A 19,884-nucleotide genomic window follows, 5' to 3' on the forward strand; every position below is an offset into this window, starting at 1 on the left:
GAAGTCCCTCTCTAGTCCTTAGCTTTCCTGTGCTCTTCCTGCTGGTTTCCTCTCTCCTTGAAGTAGGAACCAGTCAACACTTGTGTCTTTTAAAAGCCGAAGCGGGGAATCTTTTTCAACGGCAATGGGGTGCAGGGGACACAATGCGTATCCTAGGAGGCCCTTCCAGGTGTGACTCAAAGTTTCTGGAGAGAGAGAAAGTGATGGGCCTGGGAGCCTCATCCAAGTCAGAACTGCTCTTTTGCAGAAAAGATAACCAGGAGCCCATGGCTGTGCAAGTGTCTGCTTTATTAAAGAGACGTTTTCAGAAACAGACAAGGACAGGCCGGCTCTCTCTCAAGGCTGAAGAGGGGCAAGCAAGGCTTGTTGTGCTGAGACCCAGCATGGTGGTGGTGGGGGGACAGGACACCCCCTCGGTCGTGTTGGGGATACTGACGTTCCAGCACATCAACGGCAAGTAGACAAAAAGGAAAACGGGCACCGGCCTGACCCACGGCAGCAAGCAGCCGTTTCGTCGCGGCACTCCAAAATGGCACTGCAGAAAAACAGCGGTCCCAACGTGGCTGTTTTACAACCCAACCGCCTCTTGCGCTTGTGGCTGCGGATCTTCGCTTCTTCCTCGCTGGCTGGAAGGTAGAGATGGGGAAGACTGCAAGGGAAAGCCATGGGGGAAGAACTGAGGGAGGGAAATGATATTGGGAAAGGACAGAAACAATGTCCCCACGGTGGAAGGGGATGGAGGACGAGGAGCCAGAGTTAATAAAATGACTAAAAGAAGCCCCTCGGCTTGTTCTCGGCGCCTTCGGCGGGCGGTAGGGAGAGAGAGGCATGCCTGGGAGGCTGAGTCTTTTTAAATAAATAGAAGAGGTAACTGAATGATATATTTACAAGACCACACAGGGTGGGAGAGGGAAGGGAAAACTCAGAGGGCGCTCCCCACCCCAAAGCAGCAACATGCTTCACACAGGACTGTCCACTGAAACGCCACCTGGCAGCAGCTAATGGCAGCCCAAGTGCGCAGGCAAAATAAGAAAGGCAGGGTGAGAAGAGTCTTCTTGGTCCTGGCGGGCCAACCGGCAGCAGGCCAGCGCCACTGAGAAGGGGGAAAGCCCTGGCCCCGTTGCGCATCGAGGGCGAGGATCACAGGGTGCTCTCCAGCGTGTTGTAGTTGTCCTTAAAGCTCTTCAGTTCCAGGAAGTGCTTGGCTCTCTTGCTCTTCTGGCTGGAGGGCAGGTAGGTGACCTGGATGGTGGTTGGGCCAGAAAGGTCAGGCGAGAGGGTCAGGTCCTTGGCTGCGGACTGGTGCTGCCGCTGGCTGCTGCCTCCTCGGGCCTTGATGCTGCGCCGGAAGAGAGGGGGGGAGGGAAATGAGCAGTTGCCGGATTAGAGAGCGGCTGCATAAGCACTGTATCCAGTGAAGCTCATAGTAAAGGTAAAGGGACCCCTGACCGTTAGGTCCAGTCGTGGCCGACTCCGGGGTTGCGGCGCTCATCTCGCTTTATTGGCTGAGGGAGCCGGCGTACAGCTTCCGGGTCATGTGGCCAGCATGACAAAGACACTTCTGGCGAACCAGAGCAGCGCACGGAAATGCCGTTTACCTTCCCACCAGAGTGGTACCTACTTATCTACTTGCACTTTGACATGCTTTCAGACTGCTAGGTTGGCAGGAGCAGGGACCGAGCAATGGGAGCTCACCCCGTCGTGGGGATTCGAACCGCCGACCTTCTGATCGGCAAGCCCCAGGCTCTGTGGTTTAACCCACAGCGCCACCCGCGTCCCTCACTTACAGAAGGTATCGAGGCATAAAAATGCATACAACTGCGAAAACAAAGCATTATGTTACCTGGCAGGAGCAGGGACCAAGCAACAGGAGCTCACCCTGTTGCGAGGATTTGAACCGCCGACCTTCTGATCGGCAAATCCTAGGCTCAGTGGTTTAACCCACAGCGCCACCCGCGTCCCCTAGTGAAGCTCATAGATGCAACTAACTTGGGTTTGTTCATTTCGGGAAGAGGAGATGCCGGGATTTGAACCCACGACCTTCCCTTTGCAAGGCAGATGCTCTACCGCTGAGCTATGGCTCTTGCAAAGTGTTGCCGGTTTGTGCGAGGGATTTACAGGTCTCCCAGCACACTGCACAGTTCTCCCAGATGGAACGTGATTATCAAAATAACAACCCCAGCTCCAGGACTTACATTGCCGCCAGCTCATACAGAGCTTCCTGGTACTTGAGGAATTCTGTCTTCCCGAAAGTCTGGGAAACAAACAAACACACACACAAAAGTGGGTCAAGAATATCAGGTGGTTTAGCACTGTGGGTCATGCCTGCCCCGGAACATCTCACTCTCCCTCCCGCCTATGAAGCATAGAGGCAAAAAGACGACATAAAGAATTCAGAGTACAACAGCATCAGGCGCACCCCTCAGCCCGTTGCATAGAGAAATGTAGCTTTCTGGTTCCAAGAGAACGGGTGATTGCGGAGTGTTCCAACCCCGTTTAGCTGGGCATTGGAGAAGGAAGGGACAAAAGATCGAGGCAAAAGGTGGCCTTATCAGCAGCACACACGTCATGGGGATGGGGAGTCAGGGCATCTTTCACTATGCACATCTTTCACTATGCACTATGCACAAACACATATACACACACACACGTCCCAAACTGAAGGCCAAGATGATCTACAAGGAACATGTGGATTCTGTCAGCTGGGTGTTGTGTCTATCAACACTGTTGTCAGAGCAAAAGGCTATCCTGGCTGCTACCACAGTCGACACAGATTAAATACTCATACAAACAGAAATACCAGGCGCAGGCCACCTCTGATCACGCCAAGGAAGTGAACGCCTGCAACAAAAGCAGGTAGCTGGGGATTTCCCCCCCCCCCATAGCTGCATTCCTTTCTGGGTAACACATGCCAGCGGTGGGCGGGGCCAACGGCAAAAGTGGATGGGGCAACAGATGTAAAATGTTAGGTAAAGGTAAAGGGACCCCTGACCATTAGGTCCAGTCGTGGCCAACTCTGGGGTTGCGGCGCTCATCTCGCTTTATTGGCCGAGGGATCTAGCGTACAGCTTCCGGGTCATGTGGCCAGCATGACTAAGCCGCTTCTGGCGAACCAGAGCAGCGCACGGAAATGCCGTTTACCTTCCTGCTGGAGCGGTACCTATTTATCTACTTGCACTTTGACGTGCTTTCAAACTGCCAGGTTGGCAGAAGCAGGGACCGAGCAACGGGAGCTCACCCCGTCGCGGGGATTCGAACCGCCGACCTTCTGATTGGCAAGTCCTAGGCTCTGTGGTTTAACCCACAGTGCATAGTTCCTACACATAGCACTCTTGATTCACCACCCAGAGAAGGAAGTTCTAGGACACCAGGCAAAAATAACAAACAAGGGCACAAATCAGGCAGCTGGGGGATATGGATGGGAAAGAGGAGAAGAATCCAGAGGGCCAGATAAAGGTTGTATTTGTGTCCCCCCCAATGTTCACTACCCCTGATCTAAAGGGGAAAGGAGGCAGGGCCCATTTTAAGGCTGTCCGCCACAGGAGGAAAAGGAGAAGCCAATGCTTTCAGTGCTAGTGCATCAGTTTCCCCCAGCCCTACGCCCTCAGGGATTAAAGGAGTTGTGGTTTAACAACGTTCTTGGATTCCCATCAACCTCAGCAGTCAGCATGGCCAATGGTCAGAGATGATGGGAGCGCAGTCAAGAGTGCTCAAGATGCTTTTCAAGTCCCAGAGTCCCGTTCCACAGCACTCTGGGCAGAGACTACTCACCCCTGTGCCGTAACGGGCGCTCTCGTACCCATCCAGGAGTATGTCAATCAACGTCTTGCGGACGCCTTTGAAGGGGGTGCTGGAGTTCCGAAGGTCCACCAGGTAGGCCCGGAAGTTCTTCCCGATCAGGGATCTGGGGTGCCTGCCTTCAGAGGAGAAGGGGATCTCTATGGTGTGTAGGGGGGAACAGAGAGTGTGTGTGAATACGAGCAGGAACTGTAGCCACCAGGCCAGCCAGCTTAACATTTGTTTGCTTACCTGAATCCCTGATGGCATCCAAGGCCTTCATCCTGTACATGTAGTTATAGCAAACTGCAATAAAAAAAGACAGCCCAGAGGCCTGAGTCAGTTTGGCATCTCTGTGGACATTCATGCCCTCTTCTCCCACCCCCTTGGCGTGAATTAGGAAACTGTACATGGGCTTCGAGGAGACTCCAGTTGAAGGAGGCGAGTGTCGTCGTGGGACAGCAGCCGGGGCTCATACTTGATATCCTGAACCCGCGATAGTCGGATGTCAATCTCCTCCTTCAGGCCCTGAGCAGGTAAAGGGGAAGGGTCAGAGGTGAGGGGCACAGCACACGGCACACGGCACACACACCAAAACACCCCACAGGTATCCATAAGCCTAACAGTTTGCTCCCCTTTAAGTAGCGCACAAAGACCAGCCACCTGAGGCTGCCTCACTCTGCCTGATGGTAGGGGCCCTGATCTGGAAGGCCATGTTCCTCAGCAAAAGCAGATCCAAGAAAAGCCCTTGGCCGGGATTCCAATGGGAGAGCACCAATTAAAATCTTTTTAAATGAAGCATCATGAACAGCACTGTCAATCTCCTTTCCTGGGAAAACTCTAAGTGCCAACCAGACATCGGTGATTGCTTTGGGTGAAGTTTGAAGATAGCCACTTCCAGGTAGGAATGCGGAAGATCCAACAGACTGATAGCAAAGCTTGTTCTCTGAGCGTTAACCCATAGGCAGGCAAAACAGCACTGTCAGAAAGGGCCATAGCTCAGTGGGTAGAGCACCTGTTTTTCAAGGACAGGGTCCCAGGTTCAATTTCTGGCACCCCCAGGCAGGACTGGGAGAGAAAGACTCCCTGCCTGAAGTCCTGGAGAGTTGCTGCCAGTCAGGACAGACAATACCAAGGTAAATGGGCCAATGATCTGACTTGGGATAAGATACTTTCCTATCTTCCTATTGAGGCAAAAGAGGGAGGGGCTAGTCAGCTTATGTTATGCTGTGACAATAAAATGGCGGTGGGGTGGGGAGAACAATGCAAAACGATATAGTACAAAGAGATGCTAAACAATAATAAATATTGTCAAGTCTTCAGAGTTTTCCCCTGCCAGTACTCATTTCATTTTCTAAACTAAACATTCCTAAACACTTATTAGGGCTGGGCGATAGAACAACTTATTGCCCAAAACTGGTCTGAAATCTGTATCGTTATATCAGTTTCATAATTTCTGACCTGGCAATATACAGTGGTACCTCAGGTTAAGTACTTAATTCATTCCGGAGGTCCGTTCTTAACCTGAAACACTTCTTAACCTGAAGCACCACTTTAGCTAATGGGGCCTCCTGCTGCCGCTGTGCCGCCACTGCATGATTTATGTTCTCATCCTGAAGCAAAGTTCTTAACCCGAGGTACTATTTCTGGGTTAGCGGAGTCTGTAACCTGAAGCGTATGTAACCCGAGGTACCACTGTATTGCAATTCACTGTGTGTGTCTGCTAGGCAAAAAATCACAATGTGGGAAAAACCGTGAAGACAGGCAATGCTTCTCTTGATTCCAGCAGCCCCTGTTAACTCTTCCGGCTTAGCTCTCCGCTGTCTCCTGCAGGGGCCAGCGAATCGCAAGAGCAGGCGCCGGCAAAAATCACGACGCGGTAAAAGCTGTACAGCCAGCCAATGCTCCATTCTTATTTCAGACACTGTAATATATCGATACATCATGCGGTTTAGCTGGTGATATATCACAATGTTGAAAACTAGATATCACCCAGCCCTAATACAGTACTTATTTTTATTTATACAGCTCAAATCCAGGACCTTATGCTCCCAACCAGGGATTATACATCAACCAGGGTCAGGAAGCTTTTTCAGTCTGAGGGCCACATTCCCCTTCAAGAAAAATGAACATCATATTTTAGCTGCAGTTCATTCATTTTGAACTTTGCATTCTTGTTAAAAAAAGCATGCCTAGACATTCCATTGTTGCCCCCTTAACCTAGGTTTAAGGTGTCATTTAGCTCCTAGCTTTCATATTTCACTTTCTAATGCTGCTCCTATGGTTTCCAGCAACTGATATTCAGAGGCAGAGCCACCAACAGCTTTACCCTCCATGAATTTGTCTCTTTGAAAGCCATCCATGTTAGTGGCCCTCCCTGCCTCCTGTGGAGCAAGTGCAATTGTTGAACTATGTGCTGCACAAAGAAGCACTTCATTTTATCTGGTCTGTGTCTTCTGTAGGAAGAGAATCCCAAGGGACAAGCAGAGAGGCCTGGAGGGCAGCATACAGCTCACAGACCCCAAAGTTCCCCAGCCCTTCTAACCCTAAAACAGGGTTGCCTGCCAACAAACCTTTGGTGCGTGCTGCCCAACTGGCACATGGGGGCCACGGCGGGACTTCATGGCGAAGCGCATGATCTGCCTCTTGACAAATATGAAGAGTAGCACAAAGACCTGGAATAAAGGACAGAAAAAAACGCTGAAACGATATCACAGAACTGAAGCAATCCTGACCCCTTCCCACAATCTGCCCACAGGGATTTACTTCCTCCACGCTTATAAAGTATCTATAGTGAGAATACATTGTACACAAGCCAGCAAAGCGATGCTGCGGCACAGAGGCCAATACAATTGTGGGCTGCTGTCAACCTTATTACAGTGATACCTCTGGTTACATACTTAATTCGTTCCACAGGTCCATTCTTAACCTGAAACTGTTCTTAAGCTGAAGCACCACTTTAGCTAATGGGCCCCCCCGCTGCTGCCACGATGCCAGAGCACAATTACTGTTCTCATCCTGAAGCAAAGTTCTTAACCCGAGGTACTACTTCTTGGTTAGCGGAGTCTGTAACCTGAAGCGTATGTAACCCATGGTACCATTGTATTATTATAACCTGGGCATCATGCCTGAGACGTGAGAAGGCACCACAGTACTGAGCACTGGAATGGCTGGTTTCCCTGTAGGGCCAGTTCTGGGCAGTCAAGACCCATTCAAGGAAAAAGAAAGCAAAAATGGAAAGGATTTAGTGTGAGTTTTGAACTTGCAGAAGGATCCTTTTGTGCAGAATGTGAAACTAGAGGAGTTCTGTCATTGTAGCTCCAAAAAGCTGGAATTCTTTTTCCGCAGGTGGCATCAACCTAAGAGGGACCTGCAGCGCTTCCAACCTGCCCCACAGATGAAAGACATCAAGGTGTCCGTGTAGTGCTGGAGAGGACTAACAAAGGTCGCTCCAGCGCAGAATCCTAGAGTTGGAAAGAACCCTGAGGGTCATCTAGTCCAACCCGGTGCAATGCAAGAATCTTTTGCCCAACGTGGGGCTCAAACCTGCAACCCTGAGATTAAAAGTCTCATGCTCTCTAGCAACTGAGCACAAGCTTTCGTGTTGGTGTGTGTGAGGGGGAAACTGATGCCGCTGTAGAATTTGTGAAGCTTTCTCAAAACGCCGCGGCTTCTTCGCAGGCTCTTCCGGCTGCTGCTACCTCACAGGGTTGTTGCGGGGGCAAATCTGGGAGCTCCTACCTCGCAGGGTTGTTGCGGGGGCAAATCTGGGGTGTGGGTGGCGCTGTGGGTTAAACCACAGAGCCTAGGACTTGCCAATCAGAAGGTCGGCGGTTCGAATCCCCGCGACAGACTGAGCTCCCATTGCTCGGTGACTGATCCTGCCAACCTAGCAGTTCAAAAGCATGTCAAAGTGAAGTAGATAAATAGGTACTGCTTCGGTGGGAAGGTAAACAGCGTTTCCGTGCGCTGCTCTGGTTCGCCAGAAGCGACTTAGTCATGCTGGCCACATGACCTGGAAGCTGTACTCCGGCTCCCTTGGCCAAAAAAGTGAGATGAGCGCCGCAACCCCAGAGTTGGCCACGACTGGACCTAATGGTCGGGGACCCTTTACCTTTACCTCGCAGGGTTGTCGTGGGTGCAAATCTGGGAGCTCTTATCTCGCAGGGTTGTTGTGGGGGCAAATCTGGGAGCTCTTACCTAGCAGTGCTGTCGTGAGGGCAAATCTGGGAGTTCCTACCTTGCAGGGGCAAATCTGGGAGCTCCTAACTCGCAGGGTTGTCGTGAGGGCGAAACGGGAGAACGGAAGGGCACGAAGAGATAACCGAAATAGCGACGGGGCCAAAGGCGTGAATGTGAAAAAGAGAGACCCGGGGAAAGGAGGGGAGGCGCGTGTTGCCATGGCGACGCTGCGGTTTCCCCCCCCTCCGCGCGCGCCCTTCACGGGACCCCCCCCAGCCCCTCGCCTCCCTCCCTCCCTTCAGCGCCCCGAGAGGGGCCGCCCTTCCTTCGCCGCTCTTCTCAGCCGCGTTCGCTCCGGCCGCCTTTCCCGCCCGGCGTTTGTCCTCACCAGGCTCCCGTAGGCCATGATCAGCACCACGTTCACCCCGGAGAGCCAGTTGCTGGACTGGGGAGGGGGGGAGGAGGAGGAGGAGGAGGACGAGGAGGAGGTCGAGGACGCCGCCATCCCCGGCCCTGGCGCCTGGCCCGGCCCGGCCGCCCGAAAGGGCCACACAACATGGCGGGCGCCGAAGCCGGCCTGCGCCCCCGTCACGTGACGCGGTCCCTAACACCTCCCCGCTCGACTTCAGACTCTATGGTTTCCGGAGGGCGGGAGAAGAGGAGCGTCGGGTCAGGTGACCGGAAGGAGGCGATAACATATGGGGAGGAGACATGAGTGTGTGTTGCGAGGGGGGGAGGCGGAATAATAGCAAATTCTCGACAGAGGGAAGCGGGTTTTGGGGAGGGGGCTGGGAATGTGAGGGTCACGTGGCCCGGCTAGTGGGGGAGGTTACAGGGGGCGAGTGAAGGGCTGGGATTACCCACTGAGTGGAATGTGAGCGGCATTTCCGGTTCCCAATGGGACGTCGCCACGTGCAGGACCAACTTGGAGAGAAAGGGATAGGGTCAGTAGGTAAACAGGATTTCTGTAACAGAAAGGGAGATCTGTGCGCGAGATAGGGCCCATTCTCTAATTTACGAGGGGGCAATTGGTGACCCTTCGGTTGTTGACAGTCTCACATCCAGCAGGGCCAGTGGTCAGGGATGATGGGAATGCTTTTGAATTCTGGTGCTGGAGGAGACTCTTGAGAGTCCCATGGACTGCAAGAAGATCAAACCTCTCCATTCTGAAGGAAATCAGCCCTGAGTGCTCACTGGAAGGACAGATCCTGAGGCTCCAATACTTTGGCCACCTCATGAGAAGAGAAGACTCCCCGGAAAAGACCCTGATGTTGGGAAAGATTGAGGACACAAGGAGAAGGGGACGACAGAGGACGAGATGGTGTTCTCGAAGCTACCAGCATGAGTTTGACCAAACTGCGGGAGGCAGTGGAAGACAGGAGTGCCTGGCGTGCTCTGGTCCATGGGGTCACAAAGAGTTGGACTCGACTAAACAACAACTCCTGCCGACCTAGCAGTTCAAAAGCACGTCAAAGTGCAAGTAGATAAATAGGTACCTCTCCGGCGGGAAGGTAAATGGTGTTTCCGTGCGCTGCTCTGATTCGCCGGAAGCGGCTTAGTCATGCTGGCCACATGACCCGGAAGCTGTACGCCGGCTCCCTCAGCCAATAAAGCGAGATGAGTGCCGCAACCCCAGAGTTGGTCATGACTGGACCTAACGGTCAGGGGTCCCTTTACCTTTAAACAACAACAACGCACTGTACTGCTAGTTTCCCTCTAACCCATGCCTTAATGTTCAGTCGCTTTTATTGTTTTATAATTTATAGAAATATGTAATGATCACTTGATCAGAAAACTTAGTTGTGCAGTTAATATACTAGCAAGAAAACACAAAAGTAGCAAAACGTAAGAAACAAAGATAGTTAGCTAAACTATACTGCTACGCTACACAAGTTTCCTAGTTGAAGTCCTCTCTCCTCCGCCTCTTCAAAAAAAGGTCTAAAACAACAACAACAGTTTTATTAACAACAACAGTTTTATTATTTGTACCCTGCCCATCTGATTGGGTTGTCTGACACTGAGTTGCACCCAGTGCTTAGTCCTACTCATAGCAGACCCACTGGAGTCAATAGACATGACTAGTATATGAATAAATTCAATAAACAAACAACTTAGGCTCATGGATTTCAATCAGGGTCTACTCTTGAGTAAAACATAGTTCTACGAAACCCGCCGTGTCCAACGAGAACCGGAAGTGGCCGCTGGCGATAACGGCTCCCTATCCTACAGACCCACCTCCCCTTTTTCATTCTTGGCCATGTGAGTTCTGGCAGGGAGGCGTCACGTGGTTCCTTTAAGAAGGCGGGGTCAGGTTGCGAGGGGCGGGGTCAGAGTGCGAAAGCGCGCCGGGATAAAGCCGAAGAGCGGGCGGGCGGACTCTTGACGGACAACAGAAAAGGGGGCGTGGCCGAGCCTCCCTCGCCGCCGCCCGTCACGTGACGCGGGCCGAAGCCGCCCGCGGCCCTCCCTCCAATCCCCGCGCGCACGCGTCACGTGGTGGGGGCAGAGGGGCGGCCCCGCGGCCGCGTTGGGTTAGTTGTCAGTGTGTGTGGCGGCGGCGGCGGCGGCGGAGGAGGCGGTGGAGACTCAGGTAAAGTTGGCGGCCGCGCCGGGAATTGCGCGCGGGCCCTTTAAGCGCCGGCCCCGCCCCTTCCCCCCCACCCCACCATATCATAATAATAAATTCCTTCTTTAATACATACTTATATATGTATATCTATATTTTGTGAGGGGATTTTTCTTTCTTCCCCTCCCCTGGGCTTCAAAAAAGGAGCTTTCCGTGGAGGGTGAGTAGAAGGGGGAAAGTCCGGCCGGCAGGAATTGTTCCAGGAGGCGGCGGAGCTGCTGGGCCTTCCGAGGGAGGGAGGGGGCGAGGGCGGGGGAAGGGGGCGTGAGGAGGGGAGAGTTCCGGTCCCGAGCGCCACCGCGGCCTAGTCGGCCAGAGCGAAGCCGGGGACTTGCGTACCGCGCCAGGCTGGGCCAGGGAGGGGCTGAGTCGGGCTGAACCAGGCGGGACCGATTTCCCCCTCCGCTCAAACTTCTTCGAGGTCGATCCTTTCCCCACAACCTCTGGGTAGGTAAACTATTCCCCCCCCCTTCTTCTTACTATGGTTCTTACTCTCATCACTATTTTTAAAGTATTCCTCCTCGCCCCACCTTGAGGCCCTCTGGGCTGTTTCCGCTTCCAGAGAGCTCCGTGGACCGGGGAAAAGAGAAAGAGGAGTCTTTCTTTCCAACTCTCCCCCCTCCCCAACCACCACTCTAAATCCTTTACCGCAAACACAACCCCACCCTTCACTGCAAGCTGATCCTTCTTCCCGGACAAACAGGCCTGGGGGGAGCTTCCTGCGATCGAAGTGGGGGAGACTTTTCTTTTCCTCTCTAGAAAGCCGGATCCATTGTTCGTTCCCCCCAAGACCGCTTGTTTCTCTCTCCCCCCCCCTCCCCCGCCAAGGTGTAAAAAACTGGTAAATCTGGCTGGTGGCGGTGGGGAATGTTGAGAGTTAGACGACTTCTCTTTTCTGTCCCCACCGCCCGCAGATCTGTAAACATTCCCCAAGTAGCCCTTAAAAACCTGCACGTGGAAACGATTTAAAAATAAAAAAGTCAGGGGAGGAGAGAAAGTTCCTCAGTTCTCCTCTTTCTTCCTTCATTTTTTTGTGGGGGGGGAAGAGAAACAGCAGCTTGTGCCAAGTTTGCAGCAGCAGCGTTCTGTTTCCGAGTAACTCCGAAGTTAGGTTGGGCTCCTTCTAGCTGCAGTCCTTTGGGCGCTGAAGTAAAGAGGTAAACTCCATTGTACAAAGCGGGACTACGGCGGATGATTCTTATCAGTGGCTACAAGTCATCATGGCTATATATTTCATCCCATATCAAAGGCCTCTGAATGTTGGTTTCCTGAGGACCGGTGCTGCTGGAACTTCAGAAGATGAGTCTCATTTGTGGCTACAAATCACCATAGCTCTTATATTTCCACCCTTATCAAAGGCCTCTGAATACCAGTTTCCTAAGGATCAGTGCTCTTGTGCTGATGCCCATCTTGTGGGCTTCTCAGAAGTGTTTAGTTGCCACTTTGAGAACAAGATGCAGATGGGCCTTTTTCCAGATCTTGCAAGACTCTTCTCACCTTATTACTTTGTAAGTTTGAGCTGCTAGTGCATCCCTTACTATAAAGTTACCTCATGCAAGTGGTACTTAACTTCTGAATAAGCTGTTAACTGGCTATAAAACTCCCCCCCCCCTTTATTATGCTAAATAGTTTTCTGGACTGTTCCTTAAACCTCCTAGCTGTGTCCTTGGATTTTAAAAATATTTTTGGATACTGCCCTTCCTTTAAAGAATTCAGGATGTTGCCCTCCCCCTTATGTGGGAGGGTTACCTTCCTCTATCTAACCCTCACTGTTTTTGCTTGTGGATGAAAGAGCATAACTGGCCTTGGTGAACATTGTGACTGAACAGTTTCGAATCCAGATCTCCGAATCCTGTGTTGCACTGGTGCTGAAGTTCATTATCAGATTACTCTTGCAACTTTGTCTAGGACACTTTGCGAAGACCTCTGGTGCCAGGCAGACAGATGGGGCACTGAAAGAGCCAGGATTCCCTTGGTGCCGGAAGCTTTCAATCCAAAGGGTGTGGTGTTTACGAAAAGAGACTTCAAATACTGCAGAGCTTCTTCTTGTCCTGCCTTTAAAAGCTAACTACCACCATTCTCCTGAGGATTCTGTCACTCAGTGGGGTTTGCGTAATAGTGTTTCTGCTTGTATTGCAGGACAGCTAGCTCATTTTTCCTCAAACCTTGGGAGTTTGTGTTGATCTCCGTCACTTTTCTCTCTTCACTGCCCCCTCCGGCCAGACCATCTGCTCCAAGTGACCAGTACCATTTCTAGGGCCTCCACTTTCCACATGGCAATTTCAGTTGAGATTTGGTGCCTTTGAGAAAGCTGACTGCCTGCAGCTCCATGGCCAGTCCTTGCTTATCATGCTGCTTCTGCCTCCCATCCTTCGAAAAGTCCTCTTTTTGTGCCAGAGAACTTGCATCAGTACAGCACAAAAACACGTGGTTCTGCTGTTTGTGCTATTCAGCATCTTCTCTTCTGCCTGGCTTCTTCAACCTAAGTTCTTGCTTTTCAGAAAGTGATTCTTAATAATGTACATTGCAATCCTAACCATGCCTACTTTAGGAGTGATGAGGTCAATGAGGCTTGCTCCCAGGTAAGTGGGTTTAAGTTTGCAGCTTCTGTGCTTTTAAAAGACAGTAGATGGAACAGTTTAATCCTTGGAGCAATCCCTCTATAACCTAAAAGGTAAAGGTACCCCTGCCCGTACGGGCCAGTCTTGACAGACTCTAGGGTTGTGCCCTCATCTCACTCTATAGGCCGGGAGCCAGCGCTGTCCACAGACACTTCCGGGTCACGTGGCCAGCGTGACAAGCTGCATCTGGCGAGCCAGCGCAGCACACGGAACGCCGTTTACCTTCCCACTGGTAAGCGGTCCCTATTTATCTACTTGCACTTGGGGGTGCTTTCGAACTGCTAGGTTGGCAGGCGCTGGGACCGAACGACGGGAGCGCACCCCGCCGCGGGGATTTGAACCACCGACCATGCGATCGGCAAGTCCTAGGCGCTGAGGTTTTACCCACAGCGCCACCCGCGTCCCTCTCTATAACCTAGGCTGCTGTTAATTTTTGTCTCACTGACAAGGAACAGAAGCAGTGAGTGACTGCTTTGTTGCTTATTTATTTGTTTCTCCTTTCTAAGGCTTGGGATTTGTGCTAATATTCCTTTTCCCTCCCTTGCTCTTTAGAAAAAGTTGTTGGACTTCAGCTCCCATCAGCCTCAGCATGCCCAATGGTTGAGGGATGATGGGAACTGCAGTCTAGCAACCTCTGCAGGGCCAAAGGTTCCCCATCCATGCTTTAGGAGTTTAAGGGCTCAGGCATCACACAACGAAAGTCAACACTTTTGCCATTATGTCTCTCCTAAGGCGGTTCTTGTAACTAACCAAAATAATACTCGAAACTTTTTCATATTGAGAAAATAGAGTCCAGCAGATAAGATCCTTTTTAAGTGTTATTACTACTACTAATGAAAAAATCACATTTACAACTATATATGTGTGTGTGTGTGTGTGTGTGTACATATATATATATATATATATATATATATATATATATATATATTTCTACGGACACAAAACAAGTTTCAGGGTGAAGGTGTATAGCTTTTTAGTAAAGTGTGTTTGCATTGTGATCTCCTATGCAATCCAGTCCTATGACTCCGAACCACATCACTTACTTCAGTGGGGCTAAGTCACAGAAAACTGCACCCTTAGGTACAAAAAAAATGTTTTGCTAAAGGCAAAGTTGCTTTGGTTTTTGTGTGTACCTGTGTTTTTCCATCTATAGCTGTGAAGTTCACCTGCTCGGGTTGCCAGAAGCATAAACACGCTGTCAGGATCGCTGGCCTTTCCAGTATCTAGTCTTTCCAGCAAAGAATAACCATCTTTCTTGTTGCTTTGTTCTTAGAACCTTGGAGTCCCAGAAGATGCTTTGTGGGACCAGATCTCTTCTTTGACATGGGGGTATTCATCACTAAAGGGTCTGTCAGACCCATGGCAGCCTTTCCTTCAAACTTATAAAAAGAAGACTGCATATTGCTCTGGGAGACCTTGTTTGGAACACAGAAAGCTACTCAGTCCATTAGTCCAGCTAGCTCAGTATTGGCTCCACACTGGGTAGCAGTTGCTCTCTGTAGTTTCCAACAGGGGTCTTCTGACCCTGCCTGGGATTAAATCTGGGGTCTTCTGCACGAAAAGGATGGGAAGCAGGGCTTTGAGGCATCTGAGGAACTTTTTCTTAGTGTAATGATTAAGTATTCAAGCTATGAGCTGAACATCAGCAGTGCTCTTGATTATCTTTGGATATTATGGGGTGTCAGATATTTAGGAATAAATTTCCATTGGGAGAGCAACACTGCCTTATCAATTCGTACTGAATAGTAATAACGGGAATCCTAGCACTGAGCAATCTTACTAATTATATTAAAGATGGTTGAAGGCTTTGAGTATTGTATAAATATTGTTTCTAATGCTTAATTATCCTGAGTGAACTGAAACCAACAGCTTTTCATCGTGGCCCAAACTGTGATCTCAGATAATAGTGGCTGTTCTCCTTTAAAGAAACTCATCACATCACATCCTTCATCTCTCTTTATTTTATTTAGCTATCTATATCAGTATTTTCAGGCTTTCCCCTGCACACAACTTATCTGGACCTTTCTGTGTTCTTTCTGAGTTTCTTTTCTCTCTCTGCAAAATCTTCTCCAGCTTATCAGTGAGTTTCCGTGGTGTCCAGTCTGGTGTGATTACGCTGTTTAACTCTTATTCTTGATGGTGCAGTGATCTGTAGGGACTGAGAAATCTAGTTGGATTCTCTCCAAATTCCCAGCTGTGGGTACTGAGGGCACCTGGATAGACCCCTCTACGCCCCCAGACCTGTGTGGGAATGAAACTTCTTGTATGAAAGCAATGGACAACTATAGATTTCTGTCATTGACTCAAAGGCCTACTCACGTATAAACAGGAAGTTTATTCCACCCACGAGATGGAAGCTGCTGGCGTTGTAATACAGGAAGTGCACTGAGGCTCCTTTTTATGCCAACTCAGGGAGGTGTTTATGGTCAGGACCTGAGCATAAATAGCCCCACAGTGCTTCCCTTGGAAGGCCCTGTAATTTATAGGGACCGAAAAGGAGTGTAGGGGAAGAGAGCCACCTCAATGTCATCTGAGTATTTTGAAGCTGCATTATACATTAACTAATTGAAGCTGCATTAATTTGTAGGATTCAGCACAGTAGAAAGTGATGAAGGCTGCTGCTTTGGATAACTTTAGAAGGGGATGAGACAGATTGATGGAAGAGGGAGAGGCCTATTAGCCATGATGGCTAATTTGGAATCTGTCTCTGGATCCCTGTTGCTCTCACTTTTCTGTCCTGTTTTTGTGACCGTCTTGGGACATATCTGTCTGGTTATGTGGAGTAGGCTGCTGGAATGGATGCTAAACATTTGCTGAGATCCATCAGGGCTGCTCTGACTGGCAGCAGCTCCCCAAGGTCTTGGGCAGTGACGTCGTTCCCAACCTTTTTGGAAAGGTCTAAAAATAAAACACTGTTATGGCATATTGCATGCGGAACAGGTTCATGCTAATTGTTCTTAATGTTCTCCCATCTTTTTTTTTAAAAAAAACAAAATTCAAGTAAAACAGACTCTGAACTACAAAAGCCAGCTTATTTTAACACAAACCATGACTACAGGCTGCTGGGCTCGAGAGGTTTGTCTTCAGCAAGGTTTTCGACTTTGTTGAAGCTGTGAGGATTTGGAGGCGGGGCACTCTGTCCTGAAGCCATCCTGCAGAACAGAGGGTTAAAAGTCTGTGTTCTGTATGCAGAGCTGCTTAGCTCACTGCTGAAAAGCAGTTGTTTAGCTGCAGCCTGACCTCACTTCACTGAGCTATGGCTTTTCCTCCCAGCAAGGGAAGTTGCCACATCTCGAGTCAGACCATTGGTTCATTTAGCTCAGAATAGTCTGTTCTTGACTGGCAGCAACTCTCCAGGGTCTTCGTCAGAGAGGGGTCTTTACCAAGACATTTTACTGTTCGAGGCAAAGACAGGGTGGTGCAAAACCCTCCCTTTTCCGTGTATAAAACCCACATGGAGTAGCAGCGGAGTCTTTCGTCTGTCTACCACACTTAAGGGCAGCAGGCCTCCAAGGCCTTCCCTGCCTGCTGCCTGACTTCCTCTAACAGACAAGCTCAGTGCTAGAAATTAGCCAGGCGCCAGGCGCGTTTTGCGACTGGTGCAGGTCCAGTTGCGACCACATGGAGATCTCTGGGTGCAGGGCAAGCAACTGACATCTCCATCTGGCTGGCCCCTCCAGTTTTCTTAAGCAGGTAAGCAGAAGAGCTTATTTGTTGCATTTATATCCCACCCTTTTCTCCAAGCAGTCCATGGTTCACCTCCCCCTCCTCAGTTAATCCCTACAACGGCCCTGTGAGGTAGGTTAAGAGGTTTCAACTGACTCAAGGTCACCCAGTGAGCTTCATGGCTGAGTGGGGATTGAACCCTGATCTCCAAAGTACTAGTCCAACACTCTAACCACTACACCACACTGGCTTCCTAGAGTCCTTCTGCTATGGGGCAGCTCTATAAATCAGGTAGGTAAATAAATATGGGGAAAGCAAAATGTCACTTACAAAAGGAACTGAAATATTTTCTTTGAAGCTTGAATTTGTTTTAATCTGGATTGTTTTATTTGATGTTTTAATGTCAAATGTTGCTTTGGCTTTTTTCCTTTAAGATCTTGAACAGTATAGAAATGAAATGAACAGTAATAATAACAAATCTAAACATGCCGTTGTGGGGACCGCAACGTAGGTTTAAGGTGCCGTTTGGTGATTAGCTTATATATCTGAGTTTGGTCAGGCTGGCTCTGCCTGCTACCTGGGATCCTTTAAACCAGCCTTTCTCAACCTGCGGGCCCCCAGATGTTGTTGAACTACAACTCCCATCACCCCTAGCTAGCAAGGCCAGAGCTCGGGGATGATGGGAGTTGTATTCCAACAACATCTGGGGACGGGACCCACAGGTGGAGAACTGCTGCTTGTTTGCTGGGGACTGAACCTAGGACCTTGTGTGTGTGCAAAGCATGTATGTGCTCTGCAGCTTGTCTTGTGTCCAGCAGCAAACAAACTGTTCATGTGGGGCAAGCAGGTCATAATGTTTGGTCCTCAGTTGCCTGTGGCTGTAGTCCATACATGAGATAAGAGTGTACAGGCAGCACTGACCCACCAATGGGAGTTTTCGTCCCTTGTTCCAGACCACTTTGTAACTTTGTCTGCCACTCCTGTGCTCAGGTGCCCCCAGCGTGTAAGGATCCCGAGAGTCGCATGGGCCACTTGCCCACGACTCCCATCGCCTGGGAATACCGTATTTTTCGCCCTATAGGACGCACCGTCCCATAAGGCGCACCTAGTTTTTTGGGGGGAAATAAAGGGAAAAAATTATTTCCCCCCAGGCGCGGGGCTGGGGCGGGGGAAGCCCGAGCTTCCCCTGACCCCAGCCCCCAAACAGGCAGCTCTCTGCAAGCCGTAGGAGCCCAGCGCTGGCTCCCGCTACTTGTGGAGAGGTGCGCGAAGCCTGCATTCGCCCCATAGGACGCACACACATTTCCCCTTCATTTTTGGAGGGGGAAAAGTGCGTCCTATAGGGTGAAAAATACGGTGATTGCTATGTTTTTGTGGTCATTCTGCATGTAGATGCCAGAATTCCCTAAGGAAGAGTAGGTAGTTGTTGGAGAAAGCCTATTTTTCAAGCATGCTTTCCTTTCTGGTGGCCCCATAGAACGTTGTTCTCACATTGGTGTGAGAGAAATGGTTTCCTTCTCTCTCTCTCTCCTGCTCTCCCGCAATCTCTGTTGGAAGCACAGCCCCTCTACTGCAGGGATGGAAAACCTCAATCCTGGAGCATGGATGTGGCCCTTGGGACTCTTCCAAGACTGTGCCACTGCTCTGCACCCTGTTCAAGGGCTTTTCCCTGGTTGGACTGTACCATTTAACTGTGGCAATGCTTCTTGCCTAGCTGAATATAGAACGGTTTGTAGAGATCTCTGTTTCTTGTGTGGTTGGACTGTCGCCTACAGTATAACGCTTTTGGCCCTCCAGAGGTTGTTAGACTTCGGTTCTCATCAGCCCCAGTCAGTACACCTGTGGTTAGGGAATTGTAATTCAGTAGCATCTAGGGGTCAAAATGTCTCCCCTTCCCTGGTATAATGTTAACAGTTGCATGTGCTGCTCTGCCCATACCTTCCTCTGGCCCTGCACATGTGGCCCCTGGAAGGTTGTCTGTGAGGGAATGTGGCCCTTGAACTGCAAAAATTTCCTTGCCTTCATCCGTACTGCAAGAAAAAAATACCAATATTTAGTTGTGTTGTTTCTGTTCCCCTGCAATCACCTAGTACAAAATCTGGCTGTGCTTCAGCCCATGGAGTACCGGGGCCTCTTTACTCTCCCAAGCATTTTTTTTGGAAACAGGAGGAAGGGAAGACTGATGAAAAACAGTGTCCCCCCACTGGCCACAGTGTCTTGTTAACTCATGGGGGGCAAACCCATCGTTTAGTTGGATTTCTTTGTATCTGATTTGGTTAGCATTGGCCACTGTGAATAACAGCCTACTAACGAACATAGGAAGTCAGGTCATTAGCTCATCCAGATCCGTACTGTCTACACTGACAGGCAGCAGCTCTCCAGGGTTTCAGGCAAGGGAGCCTTTTCCCAACATGACCTGGAAATTGAAGCTGGTGCCTCTGAGCTGTGGTCCTCCTCTCAAACTTATTAGGCGTGGGTTTTATGAAATGTATGCTGTCTCTGATCCCTTGCGTTTGTAGGCATTCTTGGTTAAATGCATCTGCCAGGGTGCAAATTTCCAGAGTGTTTGTGCCACTGTTTTTAGGCAGGGCTGCGCAGATTTATGCCACTTTATAAAGCTTGGCTTCATTCTTGTTGAAAACTGGTGTGGTCTTGGGGCCAGAATCTGAGCCCGAGGACGAGGAAAGACCTTGCTGGTTACCAGCTCTGAGGGTGAATGTCGCTGCCCTGCTCTGAGATGCCAACTTGTCAAAGTTCCCTTTTTCTTTTCTTTTTTTGTTGCAACACCAACCCGTAACTTTCCATTGGTCATGGAAACTTTCCTTGAGGAGATGGGTTTTATCAAAGGCTTTTTCACCCAAAGCTGAGAACAAGCTTGGAACTCTCCCCTTTGAGAACTGGCGTGAGTCTGAGGGATTTGAGGAGTGGACTTTGCACCTGGGACATGCGAGTCCTCGCAAGCTGATGGTTTTAAGAAGGCAATTTGTACCGGGACGTGGGGCAGAACTGGGA

General features: G+C 50.2%; 2 protein-coding genes and 1 long non-coding RNA gene across 16 annotated transcripts in view; 1 reads left to right on the plus strand and 2 right to left on the minus strand.

The window, feature by feature from the left end:
• Positions 1-271: 271 nt before the first annotated feature.
• LOC308465038 (protein C1orf43) lies at positions 272-8,517 on the minus strand. 2 transcript variants are annotated; one of them, XM_080984848.1, is made up of 7 exons: positions 8,348-8,517; positions 6,351-6,452; positions 4,188-4,305; positions 4,030-4,083; positions 3,772-3,938; positions 2,196-2,254; positions 272-1,339 (listed from the first exon to the last, which is right to left on the minus strand). In XM_080984848.1, exons 1-7 carry the CDS (start codon positions 8,462-8,464, stop codon positions 1,141-1,143), a joined length of 816 nt encoding a protein of 271 aa, XP_080840974.1. In that variant the 5' UTR covers positions 8,465-8,517; the 3' UTR covers positions 272-1,140. The 2 variants fall into 2 exon arrangements, with proteins under 2 accessions (XP_080840974.1, XP_080840973.1); XM_080984847.1 differs by lacking the exon at positions 8,348-8,517 and adding an exon at positions 8,018-8,176.
• Positions 6,518-8,025, minus strand: LOC308465169. Its single transcript, XR_013980312.1, has 3 exons — positions 7,898-8,025; positions 6,893-7,518; positions 6,518-6,647 (listed from the first exon to the last, which is right to left on the minus strand). It is a non-coding gene; the product is annotated as an uncharacterized lncRNA (long non-coding RNA).
• A 1,928-nt stretch (positions 8,518-10,445) lies between the features above and the next one.
• UBAP2L (ubiquitin associated protein 2 like) overlaps positions 10,446-19,884 on the plus strand; it is a 47,868-nt gene continuing 38,429 nt past the window's right edge. For all 13 annotated transcript variants that reach the window (XM_080984532.1, XM_080984539.1, XM_080984537.1 and 10 more), the window contains exon 1: positions 10,446-10,549. The gene's annotated coding sequence lies outside the window, so the exon portion shown is untranslated. The remainder of the gene's footprint in view (positions 10,550-19,884) is intronic.

The sequence above is a fragment of the Podarcis pityusensis genome, assembly GCF_964106645.2.
Source record: "Podarcis pityusensis genome assembly, chromosome: 16".
NCBI classification, from domain to species: Eukaryota; Metazoa; Chordata; class Lepidosauria; order Squamata; family Lacertidae; genus Podarcis; species Podarcis pityusensis.

Coding starts and splice junctions, on each gene's coding strand:
- LOC308465038 (XM_080984848.1), bottom strand. CDS start 8,464: ATGGCGGCGTCCTCGACCTCCTCCTCGTCCTCCTCCTCCTCCTCCTCC. Junction 4,084..4,187: donor GGAGTCTCCTCGAAGCCCAT/GTACAGTTTCCT, acceptor TTTTTATTGCAG/TTTGCTATAACTACATGTAC. Junction 1,340..2,195: donor CTGTATGAGCTGGCGGCAAT/GTAAGTCCTGGA, acceptor CTTCCGGCGCAG/CATCAAGGCCCGAGGAGGCA.